Consider the following 12,340-nt stretch of genomic DNA (forward strand, 5'->3'; position numbering starts at 1 on the left):
GGTGCTTAACAAGGCAGAAGCTGCCCTTGCAAACAGACACTGCTGGGAAGAAGCAATGGACAGAGCCCAAGAAATTTCTTTAAAATGGGTCAAGATCCATGGATATTGGTTAAGCACACACATAAAGGATGCTGTCTCCCTCAGCTGTCCAGAGCAGCCACCAAGAACTCTCAGCCCACGTGCAACAGCTCCAGATCCCACTCACAGCCCTGTTTTGGGGACTTTCATTGCTGCAGTGTCAGAACAGCTCCGAGTTCCCAGCTGCAATTCTGCAACCCCTTCACTGGCAGGGAGCTTCAGCAGAGACCTAAACACCAAATCCTCCCCCAAAACCAGAGGGGAATGACAGCACAAACATCTTTCCCTGAGGACTTACAGAACATCAGAGGCAGAGCAAGGAATTTTCCCTACATTTTCCCAGGTACAAGACTGCTCCTATCACGGGGCTTGCTGCCCAGGTGATGCCACGGAGCCCTGAGCCCAACACAGCACCAGGCACCCACTGCTTTCTAGCAAATCCCTCTGTCCACGAGTTACAGCTGCAAGGACTGCATGGAAAAGCCAACAGGACACAGATATTGTGCTTCTGAGATCATTAATGCAACACAAGACATGTGTTGACCCAGACATACTTCCCTAACTACGTACTTGCTTCTACTCAGCATTATGGTATGCTGGACCTTGGAAGAGCCCTGACTCGCATGAGAAATGTCCTCCCTCACCCCAGCAGCATGGGAATCGCCTTGCTGGGAGGCTCCAAGTCATCCAGCAAAGTAAAAATCTGCAAAGGAGCTCCAGCCCTGGGGTTGGCCAAGTTCAGCAGAGCGGTGTCGAGGAGCTTTACCTGCACTGTCAGGCCAGGCATGAGTTGTGCCCCACAGCGGGGCCATATTTCATGGAGATGAGCAGAATTTCCAGCAGATTTAAGAGCAGACATCAGGAAATGGATAATGCTTCATACCTTGACATGCCTCAGACAACTGCAGGAATGAGTCCGCTGGCCAGGCGGGAGCAGCAGCCAAAGGGGCTGGGAGCAGCACGGAGCTCTCTGCAGACACAGAGCCCCCAAAATCCCTTCCCTGAGACCCAGACCCTGCCCTGAGAGACCTTCTGTTCACTGAGACACAACCTGCAGCCTCAGCAGGTTGCAGAACACATAGGGTGAAGGTACAGGCGGTTTTTACAGGGCACTGCAGCAAGAGACAGGGGTCAGGGACACGAGCAGTGGGACAGTGACAGCACACAGAGGGATAAAGGACAGTGGGAGAAGTGTCCCTGAGTGCCAGGGCTGGGCAAGTGCAGTGGGATCTGACAGGAGGTGGAACCATGCAGACTGTAAATGCACAGCCTGGTGTCCCATGTGTGGTGTGCTGCAAGCCAGAGGGAAAAGGAAAATGCCTGGCAAATAAGGTGTATGGCTGTGATATGAATATGGTGTGAGAAACCAGTAAAAAGAGACATGTCAGGCTTTTATCTGTCATTTCCTAAGAGTAACAGGGACACCAAGAAACCTGAGATAGGAAAGATAGGTGATGTCATCAGAAGCAACATCAACCCCTCTGCCCTGGCATACACCTTTAGAATATTAACTTTTATTTTAAAAAAATGAAGAAACAAGTACATCCTCTCACACCTCCAGCAATCACAAACAGCACCCTTGCTTTCCTTTCCTCTTTCTCAATCCAGGCATGTGGTGTCCCCCAAGCAGCTCTGAGAATATCAAAGATGCTTTGTTATGACCACCCAAACCAAACCCCACACTGCAATCAGGGGCTGTGTCCCTGCTGCTCAGGACGATGCATAAAACCATGTCAAAGTAAGAATATTACACATAAACATACCTGTAGTGGATGTAACTGGAAGATTCAGAGTGATCACCAAATGGGTTAATGAACCCTTTATCTTCTTTCTATGCACCTAGAGCATGGTTCTGCCTTACATATGCCACTACTGCAGTCAGGTGTTATGATCACACATTCATCACCATCTGTTAACCCTTAAAATGAGCTTTCCCAGTGCAATTTCAAAGGTGACATGAATAATTTCACTGGGGGATCAGACATCCTTTCCCATCACTGCTGTACCCATTCTCTCACACCACCACGGCAGTAACCAAAACCTCTCTGCTCAGGGAGCTGCAGACCCTTCCTTTTCGTTTAAGAAGAGGCAAGAGGCCCCGCGGCAATAACAATTAAAGCTTTGTAGAGAGATCCCAGCTAGTCAGAGGGAGCAGTCGCTAGGGAAGGACAGGAGAGCCATCTCCAGGCCACTGCCACCAGCGCAACCTGGCACAGAGAGAGCCCAGAGCACAGCTCCCAAAACCAGAGCAGAGGCATGCCTGCAAACAAATCCATTCAGAGCTAGTGCTTTTCATGCTTTCATAGCCTTCAGAAATGTGTGAGAAATGAGTTAACTGGGTTAGAAGAGACAAACATTTTCTGTGAGATTGTGTTTCTTCTGCCAGCACAGGCATCACCTGAGACTGGCACCTTGTTACAGAGCAGGGAGCCCCTCGCTGCCCCACAGCTGGCACTGAGCCTGGCACAGACCTGCAGCCTCACCTCGCACCTTCCTGAAGCTCAGGGTGTTTGTCATGCCCTGGGATGGGACCTGGGTCAGGGACACGGCTCTGGGAGGACAGCCCAGGGGACATGCCCAGCCCAGCAGCTGTGGGAAAACCTCAAAGAAGAGGCCAGGCCCGGTTCCCACCCACCCTGCAGTGCCCTCATCCCATCCAGCAGCCCCACACTCACTCAGGAGTCAGCTCTTCCCACCCACAGCCAAGGAATAATGAAAAGCATGTTTAGGGCCAGAGCAGGGACTGGGACATGGCCCCAGCATGGCATGGATCTGCTTTCATCTAAATCATCTCTGTTAGTCACCAAAGCAGGGCCCAGCCGTCCTGCTGGCTGTGACTGAGCTCCCTGCTCCTCTCCTCCACCAGGGCAGCAGTGCCAGAGCCCACGGCCCCAGGGGACCCTCAGAGCACATCAGCAGGAGCAGGGTGAGCTGAGCAGCTCTCCCTGTGCATCCACACTGGGCCATGGACCTGGGAGTCAACAGCACAGAATATATCAGATATCAGCATCAAAGAAACACTTAGTTTGGAAAAGACACCTAAAATCATGAATTTCAACCATTATTTGTCACTCCTGTGCCCAGAATCTCTTCAAGAACAGTTTTGCCACACATGGTTTATCATTCCCTCCACTGCCCCAGCTGAGCAGCTTTCCCTGCCTGTGCTGACCCCCTCAAGCAGGGACCTGTGGAGCAGATCAGAGACCAGACTTCCAGGCCATCTATTTCCCCATATTTCATGCCAAAGTCATGTATCATGAACACCACTAGGATGGTCTGTGCGTTCCCAAGGTCCCTCACAGCACCTGAGTGAGGGCAGAGCTGTGTTCATCATCCTGGCAACCTCCCCAGGTGAAGGCACACACTGCATTTATGTCCACCTGGCCCAGGTCACCGGGCACAGCCACGTGCCCGCCCTCCCTGCACCCCTGCCCATGGCTCAGCCACATCGGAGCCACCCATGGAAAAGCCAGTTCCAGACCAGTGAAACGCAGATGCACTCGGACATCGTTTTGCAAATATTGCTCCAGGGCTTTAGCAAGAGCTGCTGTACTTTTGCACAAAGATGCTCTGGGGTCCCTGTGAGCTGCATGCCCTAGGAGCAGTGACAGCCAGCCCGGGCACCAGGGCTCTGTGCTCCTTGCACCATGTACAGCCTGAGGGCTGAGATCCCCACCTTCGGTGCTCCTTCAGAACAAAAAGCCCTGGATCCCATCACTGGCGAGCTCCCTTTCTCCCCAGAGACCCTTTGCAGCCCAGCTCCTCTGTGAGGAGGAAGTGGAGCCAGCATTGCACCAAGGATGGGATCAAACCCCTGTCATCCCCTTCTCCCTGCACGTCCCTACCCGGTGGCACAGGCTCTCCAGCCCAAAGCCCCGGGCTACTGAAACTCCCACCAAGCTCCGAGTTCCAAGCAGCTCTCAGGAATGCTTTGAAGTGGCTCAGACCAGAGGAGGAAGCACAAGGAAGAGAGATGGGCAGAGGGATGAGAATGTGCCACCCGCACTCTGCCCAGGCAGGATGCTCCTGCCGGTAAATCCCCATCCAGGGGCACCGGGTGCTCCCAGCACATCCCTGGATGGGGCACGGTGGGTCTGGAACAGGCCAGCCGTGGGAGCAGCCTTCCCTGGCCACAGCTTCGCTCCACCCTGGCTTGAGCGCTTCCTCTCGGCGCTGCGGTTTTTCCCTCCCAGCGCCGATGCCCAGCACCGGCTGGGAACGCCCAGGACAAGAGGAGGCTGAGCTGAGCTGAGCTGAGCTGGGCTTAGCTGTGCCATGGGCTGCCTGCGAGGAGGGACACACATCCCATCTGGGGCACAGACACCTCTGGCTCCATTTCCCTGCCTCGTCCTGGTCACCCAGCCATGCACACAGAGGGGATAGCACACAGAGGGGACAGCACACAGCCTGTCCCCTGTCCCTGCCACCACAAACAGCCACAGCCACCTCCCAGCAGCTCCACGGGCCTGGGAGCAGCTCTGGGAGCCACTCAGACATGCACCACGGGGCGAGAATTGCGGGGAAAGCGAGGAATTAAATGGAGTTATTCATTGCTCTGCCTGCCCCCCTCCAGCCTCTCCCCCCACGCACAGCCAGCGAGGTGAAGCCCACGGCAACGCTCCAGCACAAAGCAGGGACCAGCCCTGCAACACGCAGGATGGGAGGGCAAAAACCCCGGGAAGATACTTTGGCAAGCAGGAAAAGCTCCGCCACAACACAAACACACACACACACACAGAGCCAGGAGCCAACCTTCGGAGCAGAACCGCGTCTCCATGCCAAGAGCTCGGCGATTTTCCTGCCTCTCCCCGGCTCGCAGCTCTGAGCTCACAGGCTCAGCATTCATCCCCCCGCGCCGAGCGGCACATGGGAGCGGAGGGGGGGAGAGAGGGGCTCAAATGAAATCCAGACCTAGAGAGCAGTTTCTTCTTCCCCCTCTGCTTCCCCCTTCGCCCCCCTCCCGGCTTCTGCTGGAATCACCGTCTGTCTCCAGGGCTCAGGAGGATGGAAAAAAAAAAAAAAAAAAAAAAAAAGAGGGGAAAAAAAAAGGCGAAAAAAAGCAGAAGGGAAGCATTGCAGGGAAAAAAAAAAAAAAAAAAAAAAAAAAAAAAAAAAAAAAAAAAAAAAAAAAGGAATCGGCTGAAATCCACCCGGAGCGGGGCTGTTTCTCTTCTCAAAGTACAGGAGCTGCTGGAAAGGTAGGAGGGCAGGGGCAGAATATAACATATTAAAAGATCAATAGCCTACCTGAAATCCGGTCCCTCTCCATTACTACGGGATATATTTAGCATCCGCGTGTCACGGCCGTCCCTTTTTTCGGTGGCGTCCCCTTCTTTCCCCCACTCTCCCTCCCTCCTTGCCTTGCCTCCTCCTCCTCCTCTTCCAAAAAAAGCTCTTTGTCTGGTCTAATTTCTTCAATCTGTTGCAATCATGAATGCATCCAAATTACCACATTTCCATGTGCTGATCATATGTTTGTGCTCCAAACTGAAGTAGCTTTGTCTCTTTGAAATGAAAAAGAAGAGTAAGAGAGAAAGAGAAAGGAGGAAGAAGAAAGGAAAAGGGGGTACATGACCCGAAAAATCCTGTAACTCCCTGAAATACTCCACCAGGCGCAGGAAAACTGGAAATCCCGAGTCCTCTGTAAAACAGTCTTAAAGCTACAGCGTGCGAGTGTCCAGAGGAAAGCTCCAGCCTCCACAGCTCCCTCTTAATATCCACCAGGAGATGCTTAAGGAACTTGGCTGCTCACAATAACAGAGCGAACAACTCATCCAGCTTCTCAAATCTCTCCCCACTTCCCCAGTCTTATTCTCCGGCTATTTCCTCTGTCCCCTCCTCCTCCCTTGGCTCCAGCATTTTAAAAGAGCGCAGATCCTGCACGCTCCCCCCCCTTTTGCCAGGTCTGAAGTTTCGATTCATGCATAAACTATTCGGCTGATGAAGGCTGACTTCATTCCCAGCTCAGCATCCCGGGCTGCTGCTGCTGCTACCAGGCGGGACCGGCACACGTCCCCTGGTCCTGGGGAGCCCCTCGGGGCTTCCCCGCCGGCCCTGGCACCGCTCCTCCCTCCTCCCCACGGCCAGGCAGCGAGCAGCAGGATTTCCGAGCCTGCAGAAGCGATAGTGAAAGTCTCTGCCCCGGGCAGGAGCTCTGAGTCTTGTCCCCGCTGTCGTGGCGCAGTTGAGGTGGGATTTGAGAGCGGATTTCCCTCGCTGGGATGCCCGGGCAGGGCGTGGGGAGCAGAGGGAGCAGAGCAGCCCTGCACAGCCCGGTGTCCGGTACCGCCCTGTACGGCCCGGTACTGCCCCGCACAGCCCGGTACTGCTCTGCACAGCCCGGTACTGCTCTGCACAGCCCGGTACTGCCCCGCACAGCCCGGTACTGCCCCGCACAGCCCGGTATTGCTCTGCACAGCCCGGTGCCCGGTGCTGCTCTGCCCGGAGGGATGCGGGGATGTGAGGCTGCAGAGATGGGCTGGCCCACACGGAAACTTCCACTTGGCCACCGGCCCGGCAGGCAGCATCGGGACACGGCCTTAGCACCTCCAGCGGGAGCTGACCACTTCCCGAACATCCTGCACGACCCTCCCGAGCCATCCCACACTGATTCCTATTGACAATCACCCAGCCAGACGCAAGGGCACAGCCTCCATCCCCAGAGCTGGCAGAGAAATCACTCAAGCCCCATGCCAAGGCACTGCTGGCAGGGAAGGCACAGCAGTTCCACAGGCCAGGTGTGCTGACAGGATCTCTGTGTGATCAGCATGGTCCAAGAGACAGTTTTGGCCCCAAAAAGCTCACAAGTTCACATGGAAAAACCCATGTGTGACGGCTGTGACACAGCCTGGCACTGCTCTCATGCCATGGGCAGAAGGACAGGTTATTACCCAACTGGATGAAAAAACCCTCAAGGAAAGACTCCAGGCACTGCTGAAAGCTTTGGACAGCCTGGGCTTACATTCTATCACTTTTCAACATTTCAGCAGCCCATGCAGTATCAACATCCCCAAATCAGAAGGAGGAACACAGGCAGCACCCAGCTGTGGGGTCAGCCCAGCCCAGCCCAGCCCAGAGTCCCAGCCAGCAGCAAGCCCCGCACACCCCAGCAGGCAGCAGGGAGCCCCAGGGCTGGGAGCAGCCCCAGGACAGCCCAGTCCTTCGGGAATTGTCTCTCCAATGTCTCTGTCTCTCCCAGCATGTTATTCCCTGGGCAGAGGAGTTGAGATTCCTTCCCAAATCCCGTCCATTCACTGTTTGCTAGCAGAGCTCTGCATGTTCCTGCTGCCAGAGCCCAAGGCATTGGAGGGACAATAAGCAATGTTTTCCCACTGACAGGCTCAAACCACGTTTCCTGCCCGAGACCTCAGAGGTGCTGAACACAAAGCAAGGACACGGGGGAGCTGCACAGCCCCGGGGAGCACAAACCCCACTGCACTGCCTCCAGCACTGCCTCGGGACCAGGCTCCTGAGGCTGGAGAGGAAGGGAAAAACCCCGGGGAAGTATGGAGAAAGGAAGAAGGTGAATGGAAAGGAAGAAGGGATGGGGGCAGTGAGCATTTCAGCCTCCAGACTTTAACCCATCAAGCTCCGGGTGGTTGGGAAGGATAAAGGCACAGCTCCTTGCAGGGCAGGTCACCAGGAGGCACTCAGGGAAGTGAACTCAAACTGTGCTTAATGCAATTGAACTTGAAATGCACAAAACCTCCAGGTAGCTGCTCTCATTCAGACCTGAAGTACTCATGCAAATTTTAATGGATTCACTTTAAAGGTGCAGTCATGTGTCTCTGAAGCAATGCCCACAAAGCACGAAAAGGCAAATAATGGGGAGCCTGTGACACAGAGAGAGGTACCCTGTGCTGGTGGTGTCAACATCGGGGTTTGTTCCCTTCAGGGCTGTGTTTCCAGTGACCCTGATGTTCCAGGGCTGGGAATTCCCCATTTTTCTTAGTTTTTGAGAAGCTTCTCAAATGTCTGTTCAAATGGGTGTTCAGTGGTCTGTGCATTGTACAAGTGTATACAGAGAAAGAAAATATAGATTCCATTTTCTAGTTGTACTGCTAAAGGGTGGGGGGAAGTCAAGCACACCCAGATTTTAGGAAGAGGATAGAGAACTCTCTCCCCTGTCCAGGGCTGCCTTCTTGGGGTTCAAACCCCCCAGGGCTAACTTTTGGGAAAGCCACAAGGAGAGGGAGGAGGCAGGAGCAACTTTAAAGAAACCACTGCTATCTGCTGTAAAAACAACCCCAACTTCCATTTGCAAACAGTGAGCAGACACCAAGCAGGAGCCCTGCTCTGCCCACGGGGCTGGCACAGGGTGCACACATTTTCCCTCACACCTTTGGACATTGCCACGAGTGGCAGCCAGCAGGAAGCACTGCCAGGTGCAGAGAAAGCAAGGAAGGAAATCACTAAAAAGAAAATTGACCGAGACCTGTGCCAGGCTGAGCTGGAACCTTCTCTGTCCCACACCTCTGCAAGGCTCAGCCAGCAATGCCCCAGCCCTTTGCCAGGCCAGGAGCTGCTCTTTGTGCATGAGCACAGGGACAAGCAGGGACTGTGGCCATGGCACAGAGCCCAGGGCAGCCAGGAGGGGGTTCAGGGCTGTTGCCACTGTCACCAGCCACAGCAGTGGCACAGACACCTGCAGGTGTTCAGGTAGATCTTACTTGCTGTTCCTTGTCCTCCTCTCCAGTTTTATGCTGGGATTACGTTCCTGGGGCATTTCACCTGACAGAAGAGCTGTTTTCTTTCCTGCCCATTTCAATGCAGTCCCTCAGCCACAGCTGACCACTTCCACCAGGGTTTTAGCACATCAGCCAGGTATCACCTCACACCCCCAGCCCTGAGCTGGAGAGGATGAATGCTGCGAGTCCATTCAGGGATCAGAGGTTCAGGCTGCACTGGGAAAGGTGCAGGAAGCAGCCAAAGACCTCCAGGGCCTGGAGAGGCAGGAAAAATGGGGATTCAGCTGGTTCTTTTACAGGTTATCTCAGCTATCTGCAGCACGGGCTATCTGGGAGGACAGTGTGGCAGAGCACAGCATTCCTAAATCAAATTATGTTCAGCGAAGCATTTTCACAGGAGGAAATACAGGTCCAATCAAGTGGTCCAACTCAATCAAGTGTTACTCAATTATATTCCCTCTATGCCTTTTACCCCCAGGCTGGACCGAGCCAGCAGTGAGAGTATCTGAGCCTCCATGGACTGTTTGCTCCAAAAACCTTCCTTTCACATTTTTATGAGCCTTGATGATGGGGAAGAAAGAAAACGTTGGCTAAAACTGTCCTTTTCATTTGGAAAAACATTAAAACCAAACCAAGGAGATCCTCCTCTTTCCAAGGGAGGTACTCCCACCCTCAGTGCTGTGCCCTGCTCTTTGCCAGGTGTTTCTTTGCCTCCTCACTCCATCTCCCTCTCCCAGCTGGGCAGAAAAGGAGCTGCAAGGGCTGCAGCCCTCAGCTGCTCCACATGTGCTGCTGAGCACTATTTTACCACTTCCTGGCTATTTCTTAAGAAAACCTCGATTTGTTCAACACGGAAGAGCACAAATCCCTCAGATCCTCCTGAGTTACTACCTTTCCTAAGCCAGAGACCCGGCCCAGGACACGAAGCTCATCACCACGCAGAGCTGGGGTGGCAGGGGCAGCAAGGGCTGGCTGTGACAGCAGCAGCACACAGCCCCTCCTGCCCCAGTCCTACAGCCCCTGAGAGGATGCCCACTGAGCTTCCCATGGAGGGATTTATCTTTAAGGACAGTCCCTGTCAGAGCTCTCCTCCGTGCTGGCTCTCAAGCTCTCTGCCTGAGAGCCTCAAGCTGCTGGAAATCCCTTGCTCCTCCCCAGGCTCTCTGCTCACTCTTTAACACTCCTGTGCTGAAGAATTAACAGCAGCTGGCAGGGCAGAGTGAGAGGCGAGGCAGGACTGGACACTCCTCACCCTCCTGGGAGAACAGAAGCACTTTCAGATAAATATTAACTCTTCCACAATCCTCTGCTGATGTTTTCCTTCCTGGACCCCTCCCTCCCATTAGTCTTGCCCTCTTGACCCTCCTTGAGAGCCCCAATCAGGGGGGGTCACTCCATACCTGAAGGTCTGTGGTCACTCCCTGCTGGGGAAGGCAGAGCTCCATGGGGCACTGCTGAACTTGCTCCTCTGTTCAGCTTTGGTGAGACCCCAGCTGGTCACTGTGCCCAGCTCTGAGGTCCTCGACATCAGAAAGACATGGACTGGCTGGAGAGAGTCCAGAGGAAACCATGAAGAGACCACGAGGGCTGGAGCCCCTCTGCCCTGGAGCCAGGCTGGCAGAGCTGGGGGTGCTCACCTGGAGAGGAGAAGGATCCAGGGAGAGCTCAGAGCTCCTTCCAGGGCCTGAAGGGGCTCCAGGAGAGCTGGAGAGGGATTTTGGACGAGGGATGGAGGGACAGGACAAGGGGAATGGCTCCACATGGACAGAGGGCAGGGTTTAGTTTGGCTGTCAGGAATAAATTCGTCCCTGTGAGGGTGGGGAGGCCCTGGCACAGACTGTCCAGGGAAGCTGTGGCTGCCCCATCCCTGGAAGTGCTCAAGACAGGGGGAGGTGGGGTTCAAGGCCACTGAGCAATCTGATGGAGATGAAAAGCTGCACAATTTCTGGGCAATTTTCACGCAGGCAGCACAGGAGAGTGAGGGGCCACACTGTTCCTGTGCACTGAGCCAGCTCTTGGCATGGGGGGGGAGACCCCACACGAGGACAAATCTGTTGAGATATTTGATTTACCTTCTTCAGGTGCATCTCAAACACCTGAGTTTTCAGTGTTTCTATTAGGAAAGCCCCAGGAAGGGGCTCTCCCTGATGGATTTCACTGTATTACTGCACTGCAACACAACCATCACATTCCTTTACCTTAAGTCTCCATCACTGAATAAGGGATCATCCATGAAGGGAAGAAAACACTTCAAAACCGGGCAGCAGACCCTATTTTCATTTAGCAGGAGAAGCATCATGGCCTGGACTCTTCTGAGCATCATAAGGCACTTTTGACCAAATATCAAACTATAAAAAATTTAAACCAAGAAGGACTGCTCCACTGAGCTGGTCCATCAGGAATGTCTCTTGCTTCTGGTGCTTTTGTAAGAGCTCACTTACTGCTTTCATGGCTACCAAAATTTTGGCAGAGAGATTTCACACTCACCCTGGAGGCTCAGGGGAGGCTGTGGTGGCCACCAGGGCTCCAGAATTGGCCTCTGCCCTTGGGATGAGGCTTTGAGGGCAAGAGGAACAGCTGAGCAGCCACGAGCTGGACTGCCAAACATGCCCAGGAGCAATTTGCAAACTGGAATTTCAGCAGCAAAAAGATGAAGAAAATAAACACTCGTGCAGTCGGCTGAGAGAAAGGAGGCCACACACAGCTGAGGTAACCAGCACCCATGAGCTGGCACACACAGAGCAGGGCAGGACACACCAGCCCTCCTTCCTCCTGCCACCCACTGCCTGGATGGAAGGCAGAGTCTCCCCTGCAGGTGCTGCACTCACACTCTTCCACAGCTGTCCCACTCCTGCAGTGCCCACTGGCACCTCCCTGGAGTGTGTCCTGTCACTGCCACCAGCTCCAGCCACGTGCCAGCACAGCTGTGCCCTCACAGGACAAGGCTGGGGCTGCCACAGGTGACAATGAGCAATGAACGTTTCTCTCCCTGCACTCTTTTACTCTGGAGGACTCAGGATCCTTTCCTCCATCCTTTAAAAGGGGAGAAGACAAACGAGTGAGATAAACCCACACCCCACTGCCATTCCTCTGCTGCACCTGATGTCAGGCTCTATTGGAAGGGCTCTCAAGGCTTCCTCCAGAGATGTCTGGTGCTGAGGTGAGAAATAACCTTGCTCAGGGACTTCTGTTCCTGTCCTGAAGGAGCCACACTGCACTTCTACATTTCCTTTCCTCAGGGGAACCCTGTGGACCTTGTCAGCACTCATCAACAAATCTGTATCACGCTCCAGTGAGGAAAATTGTTATCTTAAAACACAGTTCAGCAGCTGAAGCCACCAAACATTACAGAGCATTAAAGCCCAGATCATTCCTGAAGCACTGATTTATATTTTACTGTCTCTGTTTTCCTCACACCAGAGCACACAGAGCTGTGGGAAAAGCAGTGAGATCTTCCTCCTCACTTCAGTGTTCAGCACCTTTGGGTTCTCAGTGAGATCCATCATGAGACTGGAGCTGGATCAGAGGAGTTCTAAGGGAGCAGGACGAGCAGGCAGCGCTCAGCACATCCCCTC

The 12,340-nt window shown here is 53.9% G+C and overlaps 1 protein-coding gene across 3 annotated transcripts in view; it reads right to left on the reverse strand.

Moving 5' to 3' along the window:
* SEPTIN9 (septin 9) overlaps positions 1–12,340 on the reverse strand; it is a 134,062-nt gene that overhangs the window by 92,775 nt on the left and 28,947 nt on the right. The window contains exon 1 of one of the 3 annotated variants that reach the window (XM_014885039.2): positions 5,326–5,886. The exons of 1 other annotated variant lie outside the window; for it this stretch is intronic. In XM_014885039.2, coding sequence (XP_014740525.1) covers positions 5,326–5,347 — 22 coding nt within the window. In that variant the 5' untranslated portion in view covers positions 5,348–5,886. Of the gene's footprint in view, positions 1–4,830; positions 4,977–5,325; positions 5,887–12,340 lie in introns of those variants that run through there. One more of the 3 variants, XM_014885036.2, reaches the window with a different exon arrangement.

This window comes from Sturnus vulgaris, chromosome 20, assembly GCF_052056855.1.
Source record: "Sturnus vulgaris isolate bStuVul1 chromosome 20, bStuVul1.hap1, whole genome shotgun sequence".
Taxonomy (NCBI): Eukaryota; Metazoa; Chordata; class Aves; order Passeriformes; family Sturnidae; genus Sturnus; species Sturnus vulgaris.